Source organism: Salvia hispanica, chromosome 5, assembly GCF_029641045.1.
Source record: "Salvia hispanica isolate PSC_SH4W2 chromosome 5, Shi_PSC_v1, whole genome shotgun sequence".
Lineage (NCBI taxonomy): Eukaryota > Viridiplantae > Streptophyta > Magnoliopsida > Lamiales > Lamiaceae > Salvia > Salvia hispanica.
The window spans coordinates 22499532-22525859 of NC_142696.1; the positions used below are offsets into that span (position 1 = coordinate 22499532).

Here is a 26328-nt window from a genome sequence, read left to right on the forward strand (position 1 = left end):
ACACTCTGGCAGAGTCCGAGCTTATAGCCAACTGCTGGGCGGACACGACGCAAGACTCGGAGCGCAGCAACTACCAGACTGAGCTCATTTTCTGGGAGCGGGTTGCGGAGAAGTACAAGACCAACAAGACTGCCTCGATGAAGGACCATGGCAGCGAGGCGATCCGCCGGCATTGGGAGCGCCTCATGAGGGACTGCGGCCACTTCAACGGTATATACTCTAACTTGATGACGAACATGACGAGTGGCCAGAACGAGCACATGGTCCGAGATGAGGCCATGCAGAGGTATAGTGGCAAGTACTTGACGAAGGGCTTCAAGTATTGGAACATCTATGAGACGCTGAAGGATCTCCCCAAATTCCGGACGGGGATGCACAGCGCACTGCACGGGAAATCGGTGCGCTCGCGACTTAGCGGTGCGGAGAGTGAGGGCAGCGCGATCCCCATCGACTTGTCTGAGGATGGTCCGCACGAGCGCCCTGTGGGAGCGAAGAAGGCGAAGGGGAGGCGGAAGGGGAAGGGCACATCGTCAGATGTCCAGTCGGAATCCCCGTTCTTACAACAAGCCACGTTCTCTTCCAATGCCGCCACTCTGGCGCAGTTTTACACGCTGTACTTCACCGGCGGCGGAACCCCAGAAGAGAAGCAGTCCCTCTGGTCGACCATCCAAAATATGAAGATCAAGATGGGCCTCTCGTCGGACGCTCCTCCCTCTTAGTTTTTTAAATCCTTGTTTTTTATGGTTTTTTATTTGTAGTTTTTTTTTCTCGTTGTATTATATTCTCCAATGATTAATACAACGACGAATTGTTCATTTATAAATCTATTTATTAAACTTGTAGGGAAAATTAAATAATATTAAAAATGATGATGTAAAAATGAAATGTTGAGTTAGGGAGAAATAAGGGAGAAACCATTGGAGCAGTTGGCTAAAAGTTGGCTAAAAACTGGGGATAAATTTTGGTGCTGATGTGGCAGGAGTTAGGGAGAAATAAGGGAGACCATCGGGAGTGCTCTAATCAGATACAAGCACAATTTCTCGGTACAAAATTAAATAGTGAAAACTAAGAATCTCTGAACATATGGATTATTTTATTATTTTGAATGACAAAAGAATAATTTTACGTTCTAAACCTTATGAATTTTTAATTATATTTATCTACAATAGAGATTTTAGTATAGTTATAATAATTTGGGTAATGCTATGCGGCCATAATGTGGCCAGCCACACAGTGGCATTTTTGTAAATAATTATAATAGTTAATGTAATAAAATAATAGTAATAGTTAATGCTAAGTTGATTTTATACAATAGCCCTTTTCCACTATTTCGATAAATATTAGGAGTAGTAATGAGAAAATATATACACCATTCTCTCTCCATAATAATGACAAATATTTATTTTCAAGAAAATTAATGATAAGTCTTTAAATTATGTACAATCTGCAATACTTTAAAACATATATATACGTGGATATATTAGAAATAAATCATATTGTACTCTAATAATTTTTAGTCGGCACGAGATTTTAGGAATTGAATAATGTGTTTTGCAGAGAAAAAAAATAGATATTATTAAATGAAGATAGAAAAATAGTACTCCACTTATTATGACATTTTAATTAAAGGGAGAAAATGATATTTTAATTATAAAAAGAAAAGGCGAAGGTGTATTAATTAAAAATAAAAAGTTATTTTATTGTTAAAAAAATTGTACAATATAATTTTATTTGAATCAAATTAAAAAAAAAAATGTCATTTTAGTTAAGACGAGAAAGTAATAGTGTGTAAGTGAAGTAAGGGTCTCACATTGAATATGCAATATGTGATGTGAGTTGTGTAAATCCTATTGATATTAATGGAAAATCAGAGTAATATTTTTGTGAAGATCTAAAGAGTGGCAAATTTTTAGAAAATGAGGAAATAATGATTGCAACTAAATATTAAGTCGTTAAGAAATTTTGCCAAAATTTGTAATTTCAGATATTAATAAAAAACAAATAGAGTGAACCATGGAGTAACCGGGAACCGCTGTGTCCGGTTTGCGCAATAAAATGGCATTTTCCTTGCTATTAGTAGTTAGTTTCCCATGCCTCATGATTGTAGTTGCCTTTGGCGACATTGATTGAGACTCACTACTACTCCTACTTCACATATAAATGCATACAATTGAGGAGAGGAGGAGTGGTTTTCAGTAACTTTTTTAGATTGTTGGAATTCAGAAACCAACTACAGTCTACTCATAGTCATACATGTTTGATCTCAATCTGAACAACTGCGATGGGCGGTCGGTGGAATCCAGGTCTAGCAACGACGACACGTGCTCCTCTGCCCTCGTGACTCGAGACCTGTTCCCGGTGCAAGTGCAAGCGAGGAAGGGGCGGCGTGGGCCGAGGTCTCGAAGCTCTCAGTATAGAGGCGTCACTTTTTACCGAAGGACTGGCAGATGGGAGTCTCATATATGGTCTTTTTCATGTCTTCATATTTTTATAATTATACCTCATTCAATTCATCATTTTCCTTTTTGTTCTTCTCATTTACTCTCTCATTCAATTTCAGGGACTGCGGGAAACAAGTTTATTTGGGTGAGATTTTTACTAGACTATTTTATTTTCTCTTCTAATTTTGGAATTATTGTTGAATGAATCTTATTATGTGTAGGTGGATTTGATACAGCTCTGGCTGCTGCTAGGTAAGACCTTATTATAACTCTCATATGCATACTCATTTTCTTATCAAGTTTGTAAAATTGCATCAGAGCTTATGATAGAGCTGCAATTAAGTTCCGAGGTGTTGAAGCTGATATTAACTTTAATCTCACTGATTATGCTGATATGAATCAGGTGCCTTTTCTTGTTTTTCGTTTCCAATCTCGGACTTCTTATTGTGAGATGATGTTGATGGAGAATTGTTTGCAATGATGTTGGGGTTGTAGGTGATGAATCTGCCCAAAGAAGAATTTGTGCAGATGCTTCGTCGCCAGAGCAGTGGAGTTGCAAGAGGGGGCTCTAAAATTAGAGGAGTCGCATTCCAAAAAGGTGGACGTTGGGAGGCTCCAACGGGGGAGTTTCTTGGGAAGAAGTAAGAGACATTTGATCCAAGGGGAACACTGTGTTTTGGTAAAATGAATTTGCGACTAGAATTGAAACCGTTACCGAGTTATACCATGGCATCTCGAGTGAAGTGAGGCAAATTGTGTGAATTCGAATTTACATAGTGAAGTAGAAGCTGCAAGTTCCTTGTGATGTTTCTGTGAGTTTGCCTCATCCAACTCATTTTTATCCCTTTTGGTTTTGTGCAAATCAGGTATGAGAAGGCAGCCATCGTGTGCAATGGAAGTGACACTGTCACCAGCTTTGGGACGAGCAAAAACAACAGTGAGGAAGGCTTTGAACTGCACAATGGAGGTAGCTAGTGCTTTTAATGTTTTTCTTGTACCGCTCTTGATGGTATTGTTAGCTTTAGACTCCCGTTTCAACCTTTGTGTGGTTCGACTGTTTGCTTGAAATTCACAATGCTCTTAAAACAGGTAGCCAACATGATCTTAATCTAAATTTGGGGATGTCTCTATCTTCTTCAAAGAAGGGTGGATGTTTGGATTCTTTAAAGCTCCATCATGATGCTCAAACCACAAGAACATCGATGGTATTTGAACCTCAATAGTTAAAGAACATATGTTCAGAATTCAAGTTTCTGTGTTTTTTTTCTTCTTTTGGTTGATATACTTTTATGACTCAGCTATGATTATGGTGAAGAACCTTTCCAATGAAAAACCGATTTTATGTTAATTCCTCCAGTTTCATTTGCTAATTCTTGATTAAAAGTGATAATAGGATTTTGATAGACATGTTATCCAAGTTTCTGCAGCTACACGGGGGAAACTCTGCTGCCTCAGACATTGTGTCTAACCTTCCACTCAGAGGAGTACCAGTAACATCACAACATCCTATTTTGTACAATGGTGTGGATCCTCGGTTTGTTCCCAACAATGAGGTAACATGCCGTTGTTTTTGTTTTTGTTTTTGCTTAGTCGACAAATCAGTCGTTGCATTTCGAAGACTGCTCTCTGATCATCTCATTGAGTACATCCAAAATGACAAGATTGAAAAACTGTATTCGCCGTGCTCTTTATTGTGGACCGTGGCATTGTGCATTCAATGAGTTTAAATACAAAAGAAGATTTAGGTGTTGAATTGTTGTATTGAATGAATGCAGGAAAGGGAAAGAAGTGCTCAACTGGAACTGGGAAACTTGGCTTGGAGAATGAACGGGCACGATCAAACGGCTGCTGCAGCATCATCAGGATTCTCATCACCAGCTCCTTCCGGTCCTGCTTCTCCAGTTCCATACGATTATGCGAACCCATTTGCATATTACTCTTGGTTGAAGCCATATCTGCCACCATCTTAGTCTTAATGTGGATGCCATGTAGTAATAGGGGATCATCGTCTTTTTTGCTCTTTTTTTCTAGTTTTTTCTTTTATTTCAAAGTAAAGAGGTTTATACTGTAGAGGTGCTACCATAGATCAGTGGCAGACGTAGAAAACAAATATCGAGGAGCTACACAACTTACAGCCTATACTATTTAATTTATTTGATGTATATATGTGGCAGATGGCCATCACTCTTTTAGTATTCTATATGTAAGGTTCGACTTAATATTCTACTTCCGTCCACAATCAATAGTCCTATTTTTTTCATTCTGGGTTGGCATTCTACCACTGGTCCTTGTCGATGTTCTGGACTCTCAGCAATTCCAGCAGACCACAGGGTTGGCGTTGTGCACTGTCTTGTTCGCAATTACAACTCCAACTACTACACTTTGTATTCTTAACCTCTTTTGAGCCTTTTTTTTACTATGAAAACTGAATGGAATACTATTGTGGCTATAAAAATATAGTCTGGACTGTGGATGACCTTATACAGTTGTTAAGAGATGCATTTCATAATCACAGTTTCGCAGAAGTCACCTAAACCACATCTCATTTTCATTCTCCTACCTCTTTCTATGTTCAAACAAATATGCGACAAAGTTCAGATACCATCTTGAACAATCATGCTTCTTACTCTCTCCCGCCTCTCTGACTATGCTCCCATAGTCTCTCTGGCTGAGATGAAACTCAAGACCCGGACGTCGCTGGGATTCCCATGGATAACATAGGCCTAGCAGCACTCGCATTGAGCTTCAGTCTCAGAGAACTCTCACCTGAAATTTCTGACAAAAAGGTTAGGAAAAGATTGCCATGCCATTAATAAAAGTCAAAACAAATAGGATTCCTGTCAAGAGTTTAGCCAAAGTTAAATATCTTCAAACTCGATCGTTTATCATTATTGCTATATATTTCAAAATGATAAGTTTTAGCTACTTCACCCCGCAACAAATATCTTCTCTTTCTTCATTAACACTTGAATTAACTGTTTCTCCCTCTATGAATACATTCAACTACATTTTCTCTACTAACAACAGCTCCTAAAATCTTGTGCCACCCAACAAGTGTGACATCTTAACCAAGACAGAGGGAGTACTAATTTTACTGAACAAGGATCCTGCCACATTGTTGTTCCTGAACGTTAGAAATCAGTTTTCCCACCTCTTCACATAGCTCGTATATATAATGAGACAGAAACTACTTTATTGTAGATATTATAACATCCATCACAGGAAACTAAAATTAGTCAAAAGTTTACCTGCTGGCTTCTGGACTCCATATGAGAAGATTTGATCCTCCACCAACCTGAAAGTAGCGGAGACAGAGTGATCATGTCAGAGTAAACTGTTGTGAGTTTCATAGGCACCACATTCAAAAGGAGAACTTCAGGCATCAAGGTCGGATATGATCATATATTTCACCAATGATATAATAATCTTCAAATCAAATCCCATAAGCTCCATTGTATATATTGCCAGAACCTGGCATCCTCATCTTGGATTCTTCATAGCCACCGTACAAATTGCTGCTAAGTCTCAACCTCTCGGCTCTGAGCAGTTCATCTATACTCAAATTATTCATACTCTGGGATTCATTCCACCCATCCCATTGACCATTAGAAGTTGCTCCATTTCTATACTGCTGAAGGTTGAATTGAGAAAATGGAGAGTGATTATTGGTTAGTGTCTGCTCGGCAACCCTAGATGGAATTCCATGAGTATCACCAAGGGTTGAAAGATTGTCGCCAAGGTCACTAAATCTTTGGTTGTGATGTGGAGGAAAAGATCTTTGTAAAATTGATTGGAATCTGGCCTCATCATATGCATTGAACTGTGGAGAAAAATTGGATCTTATGTCTAGGCCCATATTGTCGATGCCACTTGCAAATGTCCCTTTGCCAACAGCCAAAATAGCAGGATCCATAAATTCTATATCACCATTAGAATAAGTATCACCACTTGGGGGTGTTTGATACTGATTTCTTAATAAAGAGGTAGCCTCAACCGCATGACCTGCAAATACAAAGTACGAGTAATTATCCAAAACCGAATAGCTTCTGAATACTTTACGAATACAACGTTAAATTGACCCACTAAAAACATTTCTAACCAGAGTGTGATTCAAAAAATTGCTCTGTCCGTGCATGAGAAGTAAAGCCTGGAGGTGCTGCTGCCCTACTAGGAGCCGAAAATCCTGGAGGCGCAGATACATGAGGCCTTGAAACTGTTCAAGGGCATAAGAGTTAGGGGGTACCACATCAAAAAAAATAAAATTGTAATTTAATTTGAGAAAGCATAAACGATTAGCAAGTTTAAATGTTTGTGCAGCAATACCATCTACGGAGGACCTAGCCTAAACTAATAAGCCATTTCAATTTTGAGAAATCATGCTAAATATAAAGATAAAGATAAAGGTCAACAGATGCTTTTTGTGTAATAGAAAATGAAAAAGTGATGGTTACAACCCATGGATTGTTCAAGCTAATAAAGGTGCAAAATGGGTAGATCAGATAAGGAATGGGTCTCTAATTCTATAGTGTTACAGATCAAGAGCCATATGCCACTCCAAGAGGGATGAACAAGCAATCAAATTATACATGTCCACATTACTAAATAAACAGTGATATTCAAGATAAGTTTGCGTAATATGAAACCCCAAAGAAAAGTAACAATGATACTGAAATACTCCTTAAGAGAATTTTGAATTAGCATTTAGTCATTAACTTACTAGGAAGCTTGTTGGAAGAATAATGAGAAACGTTGTTAGCAAAATAATCCTGCTCTGTGCCACTGGAAAAAGGTAAACCATTTGTACTAACAAACTTCTCAACATTGAATCTGTTGCTGCCTGCGAAATTATGGCCAAAAAGATGCTGCTTCAAGGCTTGTTCATGGTAATCAATAGATTGTTCAGGAAAATGGCTCATAGCTTCCTCCTCTCTAGCAAATGAGAATCTTGATTGACTGCTATTCTGAGTTTTCCAGGAACCTGGTGCTCCAAAAGACCCCTGCCGTCTGTCAGTTTCACCTATCAACTTAGCCAGGTTCTGAGGTGAACTTACAGACTCATCCCATGAGTCAAAGTCCAGTGACAAAATATTTGATATGATGCTGCTCTCCCCTGTATCAATAGCAGGCACACCACTGCCTACTTCAGTTTCATATCTCGCAAGCTGAGACATTTTCTCTTTTCTCAGAGACAAATTGGAATTTTCAGCACCATTACTGAATGTATTCTCCAGATACACACTTGGAGAATTAGAACTTGATACCATCAAGTTACCACTTCTATGTACAGCCTGGCTATTAAAACCAATACCAGTTAAACCATTAGCATTGTCAAATGCAGGAGAAATAAAATCAGAACGCTTTAGATTAAGTGCATCAAAAAACTCTGGTGTTCTACTCGAAGCAATCTCAGGATCCTTAATCCTCTGGCTATGAAAAGATAACAAATCATTGTCCAGTTCAGGCAAGTCGATTTTAGTTTCTTCATCAGGCCTTCCCAATCTAGAATCAGACTGGACATTTGCAATGTGTACCACATCAGTGGTACTCTTATCTTCTCCAGAAGTCTCACAAACTGATGATTCTCTAATTTTCTCAACATTGTTGTTTTGTGAATGTTGATTTTCTTGAATGCTCAATGATAATACATCAGAGCACACATTCTCCATGTTATTGTCTATGTAGTCCTTCAGATCTTTATCTGATACAAGTCCGTTAGATGAAGCAGAAGAATCAACTATATTAGAAGTATTTAGAAGTGATCTCGTTCTAGGTGGGCTATGAAGCTGGCTGCTCAAGGGCACACTGGTGATGTATGCAGGTGTCGAGGAAGTGTCAGAAACAATACTTCCATCGGTATTTGCTTCCTTTTTAACTGGCCCAGAAGTTTCTGTTTTATTTTTCTCAAGAGAAATGGTGCTTCCTTCGTTGGGCACCCTTTTCTTCCCAGTGTCATTATGAAGCGAAGAAACTTGACTTGGGGCTGATTTAGAAAATGCTGCTGGACCATTACACATGTCATTTTTCTGATTAGATGGTCTGCTGGAACTCGATGTGCTTGTCAGCAAAGGTTGATTACCAGATGGACGTACACCCCTGATCAAGACAATATTCAGTAAGGTTAGCAAGAAAGAATAGGAGACAACTACCACAAGAGGATGACATACCATGATGCTCCAGCTGGTAGAGCAGCAGATATCCCTGAGCTACTACTTGGTGGAGAATTTCTAGAACTCGTTACTGAATTCTGTTTGAGTAATGAAGCACAAGTAAGTAAGGAGGTACAGAATCTAAGATTAATTAGAACAACTGTTCGTTCATATTTTCACATGTTTTCAAGAATATGATGCATGAGAAATTGAGAATCCCTAAAAATATGGTTCAAATGAACTTCATGGGGCTAGACACAACACGAAATCAAGAAAGAACAAAAAATTGAAACTAGAAATCAGATAAAACTGGAAGAAGAAATCACATTACTGAAAGACAGATAAGCATATCTGCTGGGGTGAAGGAAATAACGATGAAATCTTACATTTGTATTAATAGCAGTTTTAGCAAGAGGCTTCACCGAAGACGTCGAGCTGTTATTATTGCAGTAATCATCTCCTGGAGGAGGTAATACGTTTCCTGAACGCCGTTGGATACTAATTGAGGAACTGGTGACTTGTTGGATTCTACTCCTTTAGATCATTAAGCAAGAGAACAGATATTTGAGAACAAAAATGAGACAAGAAAAGTACAGGAGAAGAGGCAAAACTCAACACGCTATCCAGGACATCATGAAGTAATATTTCAGCAATGCTATAATTTTCTTCTGTAAAGTACTCAGGACACGAAAATGACGCTTCAATAATATTATGATATTCAACCATCACTTGAAACTCTGCCATATAAAGGACAATATACAATGGAGAAAAGAAGGTCAATGAATGAATGGAGAAACGAAGGTCAATGAATACGTGATCTATTTGTTTAAAAATAAAAACAGAAACAAATAGTACTACTTTCCAGATATGTAGACCACAGTATGATAAAACTAATGCCAAGAATACACAAACTCCAACTTCAGGGGGGTTACCCACACGTTCACCAAATCAAAAGAAGCAAATACAGCATAAGGAAAATTACAGAAAAGAAAATTGATGGCAAGGAATACAACTAACATCATTCACACACAGTAATACCTTGTGTGTTCAGATATGACTTCATCCTTCGTAAAACTATCGTCTTGTGAGCCAATGTCATGCAAATACAGACAATCTGGGTTGCTGCAAGGCTGTACCAACACGTAAGACCATGATCAGGTGATAGCCCATGTGATTCAATAAGCTTTAGGTTAATAACTGGGTATGTGTACTATGAGCGAACATATTGCTGCTGTGAGATTGTGCCACAATCTAACTTATAAAATGCTAAGAAGTCGTACCATATTTCTCAGCCATGCATGACAGTATTTTGTGGTCCCAAAGCATGCCCTGCAGCCAGCGTTATCAGAGACAGTCAAATTATTACTAAAAGGTCTACCACATAAATGAAGGATGTCACCCACCTCAATGGTTTACCATCCAGAGCAAATCCATGTACCAACTGAATACATCGGACTGCCTCCTCCTCCTTTGAATATGTTATATATCTATGACAAAAAGGAGAGAGGGACCAAATAAGAAATAAGTAAACAATGATATGTATGTATAATTCATCGATCCCAGAGAAACATGGCTTTTTTGGGGGGGGAGGGGGGGGGTGTGTGTGGAGATTTTAAGGAATCAGAAGGGACTCCTACTTTCCTTAATTCGCTAAAGGGGGTAGGACTTAGGAGTGATTAAATAACTAGTTCCCATTTCTATCACCTACAACCCCCTTGCTGAAATACAAATAATTATAGTAACACTCCAACCCCTCAATTGAACCCATTTAACATGGTCATTCCACCCACCCTCCCACCCCCAAACCAAAAAGATATATCAAAAATCTTAAATGGTATGACAGATCACACAAGAACTATAATATCACATAAGCAACCTTAACAACAAAATTTTAGACTGAAGTTTGCCATAAGATATTGTTAAGCTTAATGCATAACAAAGTAAAACCATTTTTCATCAGAGTTTCACAATCATGAGGAACTCATGATTTAACAGAACCGGATAATTTTGCACCTTAGGTTCTAAACCGCCCAACAGTAAGCAAGTTCATCAAGAAAATGTGCAATTTGAAATCATCGAATAAAACTCTAAAACTTAGGGACCTACACACTGCATGTACTATTTGCAAACTGTTGTATAGTCCCAGTCGCTGTTCGAGATATTGACACCTTCAGCACCTTCCCATACTGACCAAAATATTCTCGGCGCTGAAGTAGCTGGCAACCAAAATAATAACAATTAGAATGGTCACAAAATATAAAAATATGGACGAGGAATCGAATAGGAGCAAAAGAATAGGGTAGTAATTACATCATCATCGGCAAAATTCAGTGGCAGACCCACAACATACACAAGATTCCTCTGAATGACTCGTACACTGCCAAGTTGCTTCCGTCCTTCCAAGCCTTTGCTCTTTCCCTTCTGTGACTTTACCTTTTTCTCCACACTCATCTCTGACACCAATCTGTCAAATCATCACACATTCAATTTAGGGCACTATACTATTCGCCCTTTTGGCTCAAGACTTAAAAGAATTGTAGAGAATTCACGTAAAAACAAACAGAACTTACCTTTCACATTTTGCAGTGGTTCCAACAATCTTTTCTTTGTTATAAGCAGTACGACATGCTGGACAGCGCCCTTCAGTCTCATCTTTCTCAGCCATATCCATAATATGATGCCAACACCAAACACAAATCTGTAGAATTATTGCAAAAGATTCATACATCCAACATTAGCAGAAATATTCAGCAAGAACAACATAAATGACACTACTGTTGTCCAGTGCATAGATGGTACAGGATTCGCATTTGAACAGATACACTGCAAACAAAAATATTTCTATCAAAAGGAATAGAATGGCGCCCTGAAGAAGTAACAACCACGAGTCAAATCAGTCAAGTAAAAACCAACAAAAAGAATGATCATAAAAAGGTAGTCCCACACCTCACACAAGAAATGAAATAACATTCACCAGCAAATAGTGACAAGTAAATGTAGGGTAGCCTTGAATCCAGGAGTGTGATTGAATAAAATCGAGTTTGGTTCTTCAGAAATCAATATGCAAGTAAAAATACTCAAATATAAACATTAAGAATGATAAAAGGATATAGTAATTAACTATATCCCCGATCAATGAAAAGGTTCCTATGGTCGCTCCATTTTCAGCATGGGATCAACTAATCTACGCCTTAAAGTATCTAAAGGTATGATTAGCATAGCAATGCAAAGTAATGATTTTTAATTACATGCAACAAGAACGAGATAAAATGTAAGTATCTAAAGGTATGATTAGCAATGCAAAGTAATGATTTTTAATTACATGCAACAAGAACGAGATAAAATGTGAAATCCAGGATCGCAGGCAGATTAAAGATTAAAAAGTTATAATGTAAGAAAGGAAGTTTCATCACCTAAGCAAGTGTACAACAAAGAGTAACGTTCTTTTCTCTTTTTCTGTACCTCCTTCCTACTATTTCTTCTGTTTCTTTTCACATTATAACAAGAAAATTTAGAACCTTTGAGCAATACCGGCTCGGAAGGAATTTCACTCATTAACTAACGAAAGTAATCATGTGAGCATTTTTGTAATTATTTTAAACATCCTCAAAAAAATTGTAACTGCATCTTCATCTCAGCCTCTTCTAATATAATTCCTTAGCCACCTACAAAAGTAATTGTATGCAACATATTTCCTGACCTGACACTATCAATATGAAAGAGAATGACACTCTCATAGAAATTTAAGCACCTTACATGATCTTAAACTTATAATTCAATCCAACTCTTATACATGAAGGCCGTATGTTACATCTAGAGAGACATAGGCACAGTGCAATGACCATGACTGGTAGTCATGGTTCGTACATTAATGAGGGTCAGGGGGGCAAGAAGAATGGATTTAATTTGCAAAATGAAATAATGAAATGGAACTTCAGTAGTACCTCATAGCCACACTTGCAAGGCTTCAACTGCTGATCAGTTAAATCCATCTCCTCAGCACAGAGGGGGCAAGTCTTCTCTCCTTCGTCGCTCATGGTTGGCTTAAGAGCATTATAGATCATACAAGTACATATTAATTTGATTAGACCAGAAATACTTTCAAAGACTACTAACAGCAAAAGGTTGCCAAAATAATTATAAGTAGTCCCACAAAAACTAACAGTTCAATGAAATGAAGATCAACAATTCAGTAGAAGCATGCAATACATTGAACAAAACAAAATCCAAATCTTGGGAAGACATACTTAATTAAATCAGTACCAAAATCCCTTTACATACCCAATACAAAGTCAAACCCCAAAGTCACTTTTTCCCATAACCATAAAAGTTACACATACTTTCCCAACTAAAAATCAACCATGGGAAAACAAATCTTGCATTAATTAAGCTAATTCGATCCAATTCTAATCAAAATCAAATACAGAATAGAGAGAGGACGAAAATACACGCAAAACAATGGTCTGCATGAACAAGGTAAAATCAAATCAAAACCCTATAAAACAAAAATTGATCCTTTTGCACTCGATAGCAGCAATTGACCTCGATACACCCAATAAAATGAACAAAATTCAACCTTATTGATTAAAAAAATTGACTTTACCATCTGCGGCTAATGGAGCGATCCAGACAGATAAATGAGATTCGGTGATAGGGGACTTACAATGGATGATTGGATCGAAATGAAGGATCCGAGGGGCACAGCGATGTAGAGATGAAGAGAGAGAGCAACAAAGAATACTGTAGTCAGAGTGAGAAAAGAGGAGAGGTTGGATTTGATGCTGTATCAATTTATGCGGGCTCTGACTGTGACCAATCGGGTCGGATGCGGACCCGAATATCTCCAACCTAACTTTTATTATTGCGAGTAATGCTATTTATTTATTTCATGTATCTATTTATTTATGTTAAACACGCCGTCCATCTAAAAAAACGGGAGTGTATTTTTCTCCATCGTAAAACGGTTAAAAAATTTTATTAACTAAAATAATTTCATTTTTTATTATTAACATAGTAGTAGTAAATTTCAATTTGTTCAATTTTACTTAGTATTATAGTTCTCAAATTATATTTATATAGTACTATATTGTAATCTTAATTTCTTTGATTAACTTTCCTTAAAAGTCAATGTTATTATGGAGTAGTTAATAAATGAGAAGATAAATTAAAGAAATTTGAAAAAATAGCCTTTAATGTTGAAAAGTATATTCGTCTAAAAATGTAAAGAATACAAAAGTTTTTGTAATGATATATATATTGAAGTTTAAAGTTGTGTAATGATACTTGATAATTATGCAAAGTTTATAAATTAAATACAGTTTTCTTTAACGTAAAAGTGTAAAAATGCCTTTTAGGTCCAAAAATATGAAAAGTTAAAAAAGTCAACATTACATGAATGGCCAAAGACGAGATGATATTTAATACAGATATGAACCATAAATGATATTAGCGCAATATTCATAAACTTAAAAATATATTTCTCTCAAAATATAATAATTTTAATAATATCTAATCAATAGTTGTTGTGGACCTTCATATTATAGCAAATGTACCATATCGATTACTTTAACGCATCATCATTTCTCTGATTGCGTAATTCAGTTCATTTTCTCAACGACTATATTTATATCTGCATACAGTTATTAAATTTTAAAATAAAATAAACGAGGCGCATTGCTACTTGTATTGGATTTTCAGAAGATTAAATACTTAATCATGCAAGTTGTTGGAAATGGCTAACAAACAAATAAAAAAACGAAAAGCTTTATTTAGACTATTTTTGGCAGCTACTAAATGATTATTTAAAGTGAAAAATCGAAAACTGTGGGTGGTATATATATATTCTCTTGACTCAACTCTGGTGTCTTTAAAAGCTGAAGTGAAATATGTGACTTTGGAAACCTGGTTTACCTACATTATTTACAATTTTTTTCCTTGCTATACGATTCGCAAATTATAATTTACATGATTTAGCATATAGTGATAAAATTTATACATCTTGTGTTATTAAGACATTCCCAATAGTGTGAATATTTCATCAAAAATCGATGAACTCGGTACAGAAATATATTATTTAATGTCCAATTAATATTACATAAACAAAAAGTAAAATGTGATTGATAAGCAAGAAATGAATTTCATGTGCAAAAGAATTGAAAATAGGAATTTGGGCTTCGATATGCTAATAGGCTAATAGCCCACTGAGTCATTTATATTTTATGTATAAGGGTTAGAACCACGCTTTCACCAAACCACTTTACAGGCCAACCCATTTGCAGTGAGGCCCATCCGCCAGCAATCAGCCTCCGAATATACAGATTAGTTTGTGAATTTTACAAATTTGATTTGTCGTACGAAATAATTTACGCTTCGTCTCATGTGTACTTTTCATTTTCGTCACTCTTATTATCCGTATATATCAAGTTATTTACAACTTATTCATCATCAAAATACTAATAATAATATACATTTTACTATCCACTAACACTACTTTAACTATCATTCTTCCCCGTTCTTATTTTACCAATTTTGTCTTAATTTTCTGTCATATCATATTTCCATAGTTTTGTGGGACGTAGGGAGTACTAGTATTATATTAAAATTCAATTCAAAGCAATGTTGTTTAAGTATACCATTTGAATTACATAAACAAAAACTTTGGAACTGTAATGCAAAACCAAGTCGATGAGCCCTTTAACCCCAAAGACGAGATACGTCATAATAGTGCTCTCGAATTAGACGTGTCATCTCCAAAGATGAATCAACTTGTTTGTAGGCAAAGTTAGTATACATTGAAATGTATTGAATGACTACCCTATTTATAGGCAGAGTCAATTGCAATCGGATCATGCTAGAGTCAAAGCATAGTCAATTTTGTCATCATGATTAGCGTGTAATAGCCGAGAGTTACAAACATTACGTGGGTCCCTAAGTACTGTACTTATCTTCAATCCTATGGACCCTAACAAACCGGCCCTAATAATAAGAAAAAATGGTAAATAATGTACATAGAGGAAAAATCATTCTAAATGGTAACCAAAATAAGTAATACAAGAATCGAACTGCATGAAACATAATCCGATCCTAGTCTTTGACAGCATCTAAGCATAACTTAGACTGAGTCATGGGATTATCAGAGTTTAAGTTCAATTATTATTATAACAATTTTGACATTATTATTTCAATGGTTGACAAATGATCATTCCTCATAGATACTCTGTTTCTTATTGACCATTGAAATAAGCAAGAGGGGGGCTTGACTATGTAACATCCATAACCATGAAGATAATAAAAGACCCAAAGACAAGTTCAAATTAAAAAATAAAAACACTTAATCTTAAATTTTACTACTAATTTGGATTCGAGTTCGTGAATATTGCAGAAATGTGATAGTTGGTGTTACGAATCGATCCAGTTTAAATCACCACTCCATTTTATGATTTGGATTTTGGAGGAGATATTTGGATCATAGACGTCAAATAATCTATGATTAGGTTGATGCTTATTTGTGGGGACTATTTATATAGTTTTAAATTACAGTATATGATCAACTATTCAACTGATCAAATAAATTAAATAAACTCACGGGATACAATCCGGTAGGGTATTAAAAGATTATTACTACTATATTTTAATGTTTAATGATGGCTGCATTTGTACATCAAACTATATCTACAGGATATAGTCGTTCCATGAAGTCAACCTTGACGTGCTAAGTTGCATAAATAAATCACATATTGACCCACCCAGCTTAACTGCTCACAGGCTCACAGCTGTGTTGAAAACGCAACCACCACCACTAATATTATATACTACTCCTTGTACATATTAGTATAGCAACAAAACCACATCATTTTTTATAGTACATGTTTAACTATTGTGGAACAATTAATAGTTTTAATTGTAATTATTGTGGAACAATTGAAACCAATATAAAAATGTTACTTCAGTTTTAAAAATTAGAAGATCAATGACAACCCTATTTTAATCAACCATCATTTAGCAAGATTTATTCAAAGTCTTCATGCGAAATACTTTCTATGCCACAGAATCTTGATATAGGAAATTCAACTCGGAATGGTACTATAGGAGTATACATGGAGTATTTAATAGTTCATACACTAAATTTTTTAATTTGCTTTATAGGAGTATATATTTAAATTGAATGGCCTCAAGCACAGCATAAACTATAAAGTCAATCAAGAGATATACAGTCAATTCACCATTTTGTTGAATGATTTCATTATCATGAGTTATAATCCAAATGTTTCAATTTTCGATTTTTGGAATTTATACACGATATCCTAACTAATTCACATATGTTCCACAACAAATTCATACTTATTTTTTAGAGTAGTTAGCCGTTAGCTGTAGTATACACAACACACACTAGATTTGTGTCTTAATTTAGTTCTTTCGAGCTAAATTTTATTTTTTTGACTTGCTGATCATTATTAATGAAGTGTTCCATTATTGCATGACAATAGTCAATAGTAATGAAATATAACAAAATCATTTGTATCAAATAAAAAATTGAATATACTAAATTACTATAAATAATATTTTGTAACCACCTAGTTTTTTTTTCATTTTTATGTTTTGTAATTAATCTTTTAGTTCGTTCTCTCTACAACCATCACAAGGAAATTAAAATTTATGCCAAACAAATGGAATGATTCTTACAAGTTAATGTAGGAGGAGTAGTAATATAAGAAACTGATACACGATGAAAATAAACACGTGTGCAAGCACCAGTTAAAATCCCACGACTCAACAATGAAAAAGCACTAGATTTGCTCCCACTCCATGAATTTTCTAAGATATTTCCATGTTCCAACCTCTGAAAAACGTGGAAACTCAGTTTTAATTCACTTTCACATAGTAGTATTAAATTCCAACCAAAAATTATAAGGAATATTATTTATAAAATAAAAACCAAAAAGCAATACAGTTCAATAATGGACCCAAATCGTTGACGAAACATCACAGCAAATCTGGGGCGTTAGATCTGAAAGCAAGACTAAATAACAGGCGTCCGATCACTGGCGGCTTACTCGCTGTTTACCTTCAACTTCTTCTTCCTGGAAATATCAATTATATATATACATGCAATCCATCTCCAATATTCATACGTGTCTTCATCTTCCACGATTCTCGTAGTATTCCATCTCACAACCACCGCAGTAATCGCATATGGCTGACATGGGAGGCGCCGCCGGCCAGTACCCCGATTTTCCGGCGGTGGCGACGCACGGCGGCCAGTTTATCCAGTACGACATCTTCGGCAACACTTTCGAGGTCACCGCCAAGTATCGCCCCCCGATCATGCCGATTGGCCGCGGAGCTTACGGCATAGTCTGGTAACAATTTCACCTCACACAAATACGACGTAGTTTAGGTTATCATCAGTCAATTAATCAGTTTTGTGAATTAATTAGCTCGGTGAGGAACTCGGAGACGAACGAGATGGTGGCGGTGAAGAAGATCGCGAATGCCTTCGACAACTATATGGATGCCAAGAGGACTCTCAGAGAGATCAAGCTTCTTCGTCACTTGGATCACGAAAATGTTCGTATTTCGATGATTCGATCCCCTTTTAATTCCATTAATTTCTGTGTTTTTTGCCTGAAAGCAGAGTTTATTATTGACTATAAATTTGTGAATTTCTAAATTGATTGAGGGATGTGTATGATGTCGACAGGTTATTGCTATAACTGATGTGATTCCTCCTCCAATAAGGAGGGAATTCAGCGATGTTTATATAGCAATGGAGGTCATGGATACCGATCTTCACCAAATAATCCGATCGAATCAGGGGCTATCGGAGGAGCACTGTCAGGTAACAATTTTGCTCATCTCCGATTGATTCAATTTTTGCCTGATGCTAATACTCTTGCTTGGTAATGGTTGCATTTCGCAGTACTTCTTGTATCAGCTTCTGAGAGGCCTGAAATACATACATTCAGCTGGTGTGATACATAGAGATTTGAAGCCTAGCAATCTGTTGCTCAATGCTAACTGTGACCTCAAGATATGCGACTTTGGGCTGGCGCGGACTAGCACTGAGAACGACTTCATGACAGAGTATGTTGTGACGAGATGGTACAGGGCGCCCGAGCTGCTGCTCAATTCCTCTGAGTACACTGCTGCCATTGATGTTTGGTCAGTTGGTTGCATCTTCATGGAGCTTGTCAACAAGAAGCCGTTGTTTGCTGGGAAAGATCATGTGCATCAAATGCACTTGTTGATTGAGGTACATACATTACCAATCTTAAAAGAATCAGGATTTTCCAATTATAGCTTCATGTATGCTACAAAAGGGCTACATTTTTTTGTTTGTTTCCTAGATTATTTGAGTTGCCTGTTATTTTTCGAGCTACTTATTTTTGTGCGGTTGCTACACAAAATCCATATTGCATCATATCATTCAAAAAGTGAATGAAATTTCATTCTTGATCAAAACTTGGCTTTGTTTTCTAAATTCTTAATCTTGAATTGCTTGATTTGCCTCTCAGGACTAAATTTCTCTGTTTTGAAGCTAATATTTCAAATTTTGATCCATGCCTAAAAAGGACTAGCTTAGTTTCCTAGTTTTATTACGCTAAATTGTTTCATTTGTCTAGAACTAAATTTATCTGTTTCAAAGATTGCCTTTTTGTGGGATTGCTGCATAGATTTCATTGCTTGCCATTACTCTTAATGCTTCATTAGCACTAACCATCTCTGTTTTGATGATCTGTTTTGCAGCTTCTAGGCACACCTACTGATTCTGACCTTAATTTCACAAGAAACGAGGATGCAAGAAGGTACATCCGACAGCTTCCACGCCACTCCCGTCAGGACTTAGCTAAGGTTTTCCCACATGTCAATCCTCTGGCTATTGATCTTGTTAACAAGATGCTGACAATAAATCCAACAAATAGAATCACAGGTAATAATTTCCTCTATATTGTTCGAATCCCACATTAGACCTATGTGGTTCAATTCCCACATTAGACCTTGTTTCAGTTTATGAAGAACTAAAATGTGATCATATCTTATATCAGTGGAAGAAGCCTTGGAACATCCATACCTTGCAAAGCTACATGATATAGCCGATGAACCGGTTTGCTCCACACCATTTGCCTTCGATTTGGAGCACCAAATGCTGACAGAGGAGCAGATGAAGGACATGATCTACAAGGAGGCTTTGGAACTGAATCCTACCTATGCCTGATGACGCTACCCTCGCGAGTGATGATTTTGAATTATTTGGACTCAGATAGCACAGGAAGACATTAAATAACTCTGCTTCGACTTCAACTCCGCCCGTTCCACTTTTTCGTTGGGCAAGGCCAACCATGAATGTGCCAAGTTACATCACTTATCTCTTATGTTTTCTGTAGACTGTATTCTGTATTGAGAGCTTGAGTTGAGTTTTTTTTTTTTTTTTTCATTTTTCTTTAATACATTAATATTATTTTTATGTACAGTCTGCATGTAATCGAGACATGTAACTACTATTTGTGAGAGTTGTTAACATTAATCAATGCTCTTTCATATATTAACTATATGAATCTGTTCTGATCTTTACATAGTGGATTTATCTCTCTCTTATCTTTTCTACAAGTCTTTAGATGATATTTTGGTGAAACGCGCCCACCATTCATCTTATTGGTGCTTAATTCACTATGATACATTAGAAATATCATTGTCATGATAGTTACATTAATAGCAAAACTGGCGATGTGTTGACTGTTGAATGCTTACCATAATTTAAGTATTTAAAAAGAGAGTGATATCACTAATATATTTGTTAAGTTACATTTTAAAGAGAATCATTATGCAAGTAGAGATATTTTTCAATATATGTATGGGACATTTTTTTCAAGAAAATGGGGTCAATCATTCAACATGCCATATCATTGAAATGATTGTCCAAACAAGTTGAGTTTTTTAGGCACGATAATGCTGACTTTGCTTGTTGGCAATGCAATCCTTCCAAAATAGCAGAAAGAAAAAAAATGGTTGTTGTGCTATAACTAAATATAAAAAGAGTAGAACACCACCAATTCATGGACTAACAAATACAATACATCAGTTACTCCTTAGCATAAGCAGTTTGACAAAAAATGGCAGACAATTCAGTAGCTTCCATGGATGAAGCAGCTCGTGTATCGCCTAAAGGAAGACGTGGAGGCTGGATCACCTTCCCCTTCATCATAGGTTATTTCATCTTCTCTTATCAGACCAATTCATAAATTTTAGAATAAAATTGTTGCTGCTTAGGCGAACTGATTAGTATGCCTAACGTGGATACTTTTAGGGACAATGGGTTGCTTAACTCTTGCATCCGGAGGCGTGGTGGCAAACCTGATCGTATATTTGATCCAAGAATTCAACATCAAGAGCATAAGTGCTGCTAAGATTTATAACTTTGTGAATGGAAGCATCACCCTCTTCCCTATTGTTGGTGCAGTCATAGCAGACTCCTTTGTGGGCTGCTTCTCTGTCATCTGGTTTTCGTTGGTCATCTCTCTGCTCGTAATCTCTTCTTCAGCCCTTTCATGTTGTCACTCAGATGAGTTTATCTGTTTTCTTCAAGTGGATTTCATAAGATAAACTAACCATTTTGCTTGTACAGGGTGCAGTTATTCTTGTTCTAACAGCGGCCGTTGATCACCTGAGGCCTCCAGCATGCGAAGATGGATCGAATCTATGCAGGTATCCATCACACCTTCAATTCACAGTCCTGTATCTTGGGCTGGCTCTAGCATCCCTAGGGACTGCAGGCACGCGTTTCACTATTGCAACGATGGGAGCAGATCAGTTCGACAGCCCAAAGCATCAAGGGATTTTCTTTAACTGGTACATCTTCACAATGTACACAGCCACAGTTGTTAGCTCAACTGCCATAGTGTATGTACAAGACAATTTCAGCTGGACATGGGGTTTCACCATCTCTGCAGTGGCTAATGTGCTTGGTTTAGCACTTCTCTTATCTGGGACACGCTCCTACCGCCTCCTGAAGCCTCAGGGAAGCCCGTTCACGAGCCTAGCACGCGTAGCTGTTGCAGCTGTAAGCAAAAGGAAAATGACCCTTTCAGAGAAGAATGAAGATTACTACCAAGACTCCACAAAAACAGCACCTAACCAGCCTTCACAATTTTTCAGGTGATCATCAATATCTTTTTCACATATGATGTCTGATCTTAGTTTACTAAAATATCACCCTCAAATTTGGACAGGTTCTTGAACCGTGCAGCGCTGCAAAGGGAAGGAGACCGCGTGATCACAGTGAAGCAAGTAGAGAGCCTCAAAAGCCTAATCAAGCTGTTACCCCTGTGGTCGACCGGTCTATTACTCTGCACTCCTCTAGCCATCCAGCTGAGCCTAACCGTGATCCAGGCGCTAACCATGGATCGCCATCTAGGGGGGCGTTTCAAGGTCCCTGCAGGCTCCATGCCGGTCTTCATTCTAGTCTCGACCTCACTCTTCATCTTCATCATAGACCGCGTGGCGCTCCCCCTGTGGGAGAGAGTCACAACAAGGCCTCTCACGCTTCTCCAACGCGTTGGCATCGGACACATCCTCACCATCGCCAGCATGGCAGCCTCGGCAGCAGTGGAGAGGAAGAGGCTGAGATCAGTGGTGGGAAAGGATGGGATTGTTGGCATGTCAGCAATGTGGCTAGTGCCACAGCTGGCCATTGCTGGTTTAGGAGAGGCATTCCATTTTCCAGGGCAAATTGCACTTTACTATCAAGAATTTCCAGAGACACTGAAAACTACATCAACTGCAGCTGTTGCATTGTTTATTGGGATTGCTTTCTATTGCAGCAATGCCATAATTGATCTTGTGAGAAGTGTGACAACATGGCTGCCTGATAATATTAATGATGGGAGGTTAGATAATTTGTATTGGTTGTGTTGTGTTTTAGGAGGGCTGAATTTATGTTACTTTATTGTTTGTTCATCATTGTATAAGTGCAAGAGTGTTGAGGAATCATCCAGTGACGATTAAGGAAAGTAGTATTATAAAGTTTTTTTTCAAATGCACAATAATCATGTTGTCTTACTTGTCACACAACAAATTAGAATAAAATAAGTCTCCCTCGAAAATTGAAAATGGTCTTTTGGAAGAATGGATGTTCAGAGGTTTATCTTATTTTAGGTGTTTTATAGCAGTACAAATTATAGTAGTTGTCTATTTTAGATTATTAATTTGGCTGGACGGTAATACCCAATCAAATAAAAGTTCAATAAAAAATTAAGATCTAGTAAAAAAAAGTTACTCGCATCTCATACTATTTAATTAGGACGGATTTGTCATCATACAGATTCATTGATAAAATAGTTAGTCATTTATCATGTAACGAAAATAATTTTTAATTAGAACATTTGAACCACTAGTGACGAGGTTAGAAGAAAGTGAGGTAAAAGTCAGCAACGTGGTCTGACCGAAATTAGAGACTGCTTGTTCTATATTATTATCAAGCTTAATGATAATCTCTTCATATAAAAAAAATCATTGTTTCTTAATAAATTCATGAACATCTATGCAAATTAATTAATAAATACATTTTGTGAGCAGTGAGCCACTCATCGCTCACTGCTAAAATTACTGGACTGTAAACGTGAGCAGTGGAAGAGAACAAATTCATCAACATTGAATTTCTCTTTACATAAAAAATCATGTTTGACCATTATTACTTCACTTATTTTAAAATGCAAAATTAAAACAAATTATGAATTTACCGAAATAACAATCGGGTCTACCTCTAATATTTACTCCTTTCGTTTCGACATGTATACATTAAAACAATATTAAAAAAATTGGTGAGTAGAATGAGTCAGAAGTCTCATTCTTTTCGACACAAGTTTCAAAAAATATTTAAAAAAATTGATAAAAAAATTAGTGGAATGTAGATATTATATGTATATATTAGTTTTAAACAATATGTGAATGAGTAAAATGAGTTAGTAAAATGTGAGCTCTCTTTTACTATTTATAGTAATGTAATTTTAAACTGAAACTCCTATTCGTAGATAGATCAAAATAGAAAAACGAGACTCTTATTCGCTAAGGAAGGAATATCAATTTATGTGAAATTAAAGCAAAGAATTCATTTGGATAGAATCAAGCGTCCTGCACTCCTGCTATAGTATGCCGGTGTGTGACTTTTTGAAATTATTCCATTCACTATGTCAACTTTCCGTATTTAGAATAATGTTAATTACTCTTTCCTCTTTTCTCATTTAAACACAAAATTTAGGCGCCAGGCAGAAACAGTGATAAACAGACTATAAATTTCAATACAAAGAAGGCAAAGATGTATAATTATGTGAGTTTAATGAGATATTATTTGACAATGCATGCTTATCTTTAGATTCCTTACATTTAAAGAATGACATGAATGAATAATAAAACCACACACTACACTGTCTACACATATCTCTTCAAGCTTCTCCATTGAACAAAGGAGAAAATAAAAATAAACAACTTATTGAGTGGGAATTGAGTGATGATGAATAGTGAAGCACTTCTGCACCGCGGTCGTGGCGGATGGATCACCTTCCCTTTCATCATAGGTTCTTTTTCATGTCTCTTTTAATTCTGAAACCATTTTTACAAGTATTGAATTAATGTTTGATTTTGTTGTGGTAAAAACAGCAACACTGGGCTGTTTGACATTTTCAACGGGATTAATCGCCAACCTTTTTACATTCCTGAGAGATGAGTTCCATTTTGAAGATACATATGCTGCCAAAATCACCAACTATGTGAATGGCAGCATGAGTTTCATCCCTATCTTCACTGCAATCATTGCTGATTCATATGCTGGCTGCTTTTCTGTCATCTGCTTCTCCTCCTTCATCTCTTTGCTGGTATGTTTCAATGTTTCTCTTTTCTAATAAGGAAGAGATGAAGATTTTTATTAATATTGTGCAGGGAGTAGTGCAATTGCTTCTATCAGCAACAGTGAGCCATTTGAGGCCTCCTAGTTGTGAAAAGGGCTCCATTTTGTGCAAGCAACCAACGCCTCTTCAAGCCGGTCTTCTGTATCTCGGCCTGACTCTCTTCACTATAGGAAACGGAGGCACACGCTTCACTCTTGCATCCATGGGAGCAGATCAACTAGACTCCACAAGACATCAAGGGATATTCTTCAACTGGTTCATTTTCACACTCTACATTGCCAGCTTCGTGTGCTCAACCCTCATGGTGTACGTGGAAGAGAACCGGCGCTGGGGCTGGGGCTGGGCTTTCACCATCTTCTCCATGGCCAATCTGGTTGGTTTGGTGGTCTTCCTATGTGGTACAAAATTTTATCGCCTTGTCAAGCCCAACGGCAGCCCTTTCAAGAGCTTGGCTTGTGTCATCGTCGCAGCCATCAAGAAAAAGAAGATGCCTCTCTCATCACAAACTGATGATTATCACCATGATGGAGATGGTTTCAACTCTCCCACCCCATTCTTCAAGTAAGTTTATTATCACTTGATATGCTATAATTAATAGTACTAGTTGAAGTTCCATTAATTTGGTTAAATTTGCAGGTTCTTGAACCGTGCAGCGGTGAAGAGTGAAGAAGAGTCTAGTTCAAAGATAGTGAATCCATGGAAATTATGCACAGTGCAACAAGTTGAAGATCTGAAAAGGCTAATCAAGATTGTGCCAATATGGTTTAGTGGTTTGATATTGAGTATACCTCTAGCAGTGCAGATGAGTTTCATGATCGTACAAGCCAAAACCATGGACAGTCACATCACCTCCCATTTCAAAATCCCAGCTGCTACAATACAAGTGTGTGCGCTCATCGCAACCTGTGTCACCATACCGTTACTAGACCGCCTCATTTTGCCGCTTTGGGTAAAGCTAGCTCCCACTAGGCCTCCCACGCCCTTGCAGCGCATTGGGATCGGCCATGTCTTCATTATACTCAGCAGCATTGTTGCGGCGCTTGTGGAGGCGAAGAGACTGAGCGTGGCAAGATCCCATGGCCTCATTGACCAAGTGAATGCAGTGGTTCCCTTGTCGTTGCTGTGGCTGGCGCCACAGTTGGCTATTCTTGGAGTTTCGGAAGGTTTCTATTTGGCAGGACAAGCTACATTTTGTTACCAAGAGTTCCCAGCTCCATTCAAGAACACTTCAACCGCCGTCGCTGGTTTGACACTCGCTGGGGCCTTCTATTCGAGCATTCTCGTCATCAATGCAGTGCAGAGAGCAACGGCATGGTTGCCCAACAATTTAAACAAAGGGAGACTAGACAATGTGTATTGGTTGTGCAGTGGGATAGGAGCTTTGAATTTGGTGTTCTTTCTTGTGTGTGCATCTGTCTACAAATACCATAAAGATTAAAAATGTTGAGGTTGGTTAGTGAATTGTTTTCAAATTAGTTTTTGCATCAATGGAGCATTGAATTTATGTTACTTTATTGTTTGTGCATCATTGTACAAGTACAAAAGTTTTGAAGAATCTGGTGATTGTTGTTGTGCTATAACTAAACATAAAAAGATTAATTAGAACACCACAATTCATGGACTAACAAATGCAATGCATTAGCCACTCCTTAGCATAAGCAGGTAGAGAGCCTCAAAGGCCTAATCAAGTTGTTCTTCCTGTGGACGACTGGCCTATTACACTACACGCCTCTAGCCATCCAGATGAGCTTAACCGTGATCCTGACGCTAACCATGGATCGTCATCTATGGGGGCATTTCAAGATCCCTGCAAGCTCCATGCCGGTCTTCATTCTGGTCTCG

At 37.2% G+C, this 26328-nt stretch overlaps 5 protein-coding genes across 10 annotated transcripts; 4 read left to right on the top strand and 1 right to left on the bottom strand.

Annotated features, from left to right (window-relative positions):
* Nucleotides 1-2107: 2107 nt before the first annotated feature.
* On the top strand, nt 2108-4667 carry LOC125186368 (APETALA2-like protein 1). 2 transcript variants are annotated; one of them, XM_048082722.2, is made up of 9 exons: nt 2108-2465; nt 2561-2586; nt 2663-2693; nt 2760-2844; nt 2937-3082; nt 3308-3408; nt 3531-3646; nt 3860-3994; nt 4217-4667. In XM_048082722.2, exons 1-9 carry the CDS (start codon nt 2254-2256, stop codon nt 4409-4411), a joined length of 1047 nt encoding a protein of 348 aa, XP_047938679.1. In that variant the 5' UTR covers nt 2108-2253; the 3' UTR covers nt 4412-4667. The 2 variants fall into 2 exon arrangements, with proteins under 2 accessions (XP_047938679.1, XP_047938680.1); XM_048082723.2 differs by having other exon boundaries at nt 3869-3994.
* Nucleotides 4668-4822: 155 nt separating this feature from the next.
* LOC125186366 (uncharacterized) lies at nt 4823-13407 on the bottom strand. 5 transcript variants are annotated; one of them, XM_089058267.1, is made up of 16 exons: nt 13251-13407; nt 12532-12630; nt 11363-11410; nt 11158-11285; nt 10898-11051; nt 10694-10803; nt 9991-10074; nt 9868-9916; nt 9626-9717; nt 8974-9121; nt 8606-8685; nt 7159-8534; nt 6541-6654; nt 5853-6443; nt 5690-5736; nt 4823-5207 (listed from the first exon to the last, which is right to left on the bottom strand). In XM_089058267.1, the coding sequence occupies exons 2-14, from the start codon at nt 12622-12624 to the stop codon at nt 5875-5877; spliced, it is 3045 nt and encodes a 1014-aa protein (XP_088914393.1). In that variant the 5' UTR covers nt 12625-12630; nt 13251-13407; the 3' UTR covers nt 4823-5207; nt 5690-5736; nt 5853-5874. The 5 variants fall into 5 exon arrangements, with proteins under 5 accessions (XP_088914393.1, XP_088914394.1, XP_088914391.1 ...); XM_089058268.1 differs by having other exon boundaries at nt 4823-5216; XM_089058265.1 differs by having other exon boundaries at nt 5690-6443.
* Nucleotides 13408-17704: 4297 nt separating this feature from the next.
* Nucleotides 17705-20158, top strand: MPK3 (mitogen-activated protein kinase 3). Its single transcript, XM_048087365.2, has 6 exons — nt 17705-17946; nt 18025-18154; nt 18288-18425; nt 18507-18839; nt 19334-19517; nt 19633-20158. Exons 1-6 carry the CDS (start codon nt 17780-17782, stop codon nt 19800-19802), a joined length of 1122 nt encoding a protein of 373 aa, XP_047943322.1. The 5' UTR covers nt 17705-17779; the 3' UTR covers nt 19803-20158.
* A 440-nt stretch (nt 20159-20598) lies between these two features.
* Nucleotides 20599-22644, top strand: LOC125187697 (protein NRT1/ PTR FAMILY 2.7-like). The gene is made up of 4 exons (XM_048084326.2): nt 20599-20791; nt 20892-21109; nt 21210-21739; nt 21814-22644. Exons 1-4 carry the CDS (start codon nt 20698-20700, stop codon nt 22586-22588), a joined length of 1617 nt encoding a protein of 538 aa, XP_047940283.1. The 5' UTR covers nt 20599-20697; the 3' UTR covers nt 22589-22644.
* Nucleotides 22645-24035: 1391 nt separating this feature from the next.
* On the top strand, nt 24036-26000 carry LOC125186468 (protein NRT1/ PTR FAMILY 2.7-like). Its single transcript, XM_048082833.2, has 4 exons — nt 24036-24156; nt 24239-24453; nt 24518-25047; nt 25123-26000. The coding sequence occupies exons 1-4, from the start codon at nt 24090-24092 to the stop codon at nt 25922-25924; spliced, it is 1614 nt and encodes a 537-aa protein (XP_047938790.2). The 5' UTR covers nt 24036-24089; the 3' UTR covers nt 25925-26000.
* The last annotated feature ends 328 nt before the right edge of the window (nt 26001-26328 follow it).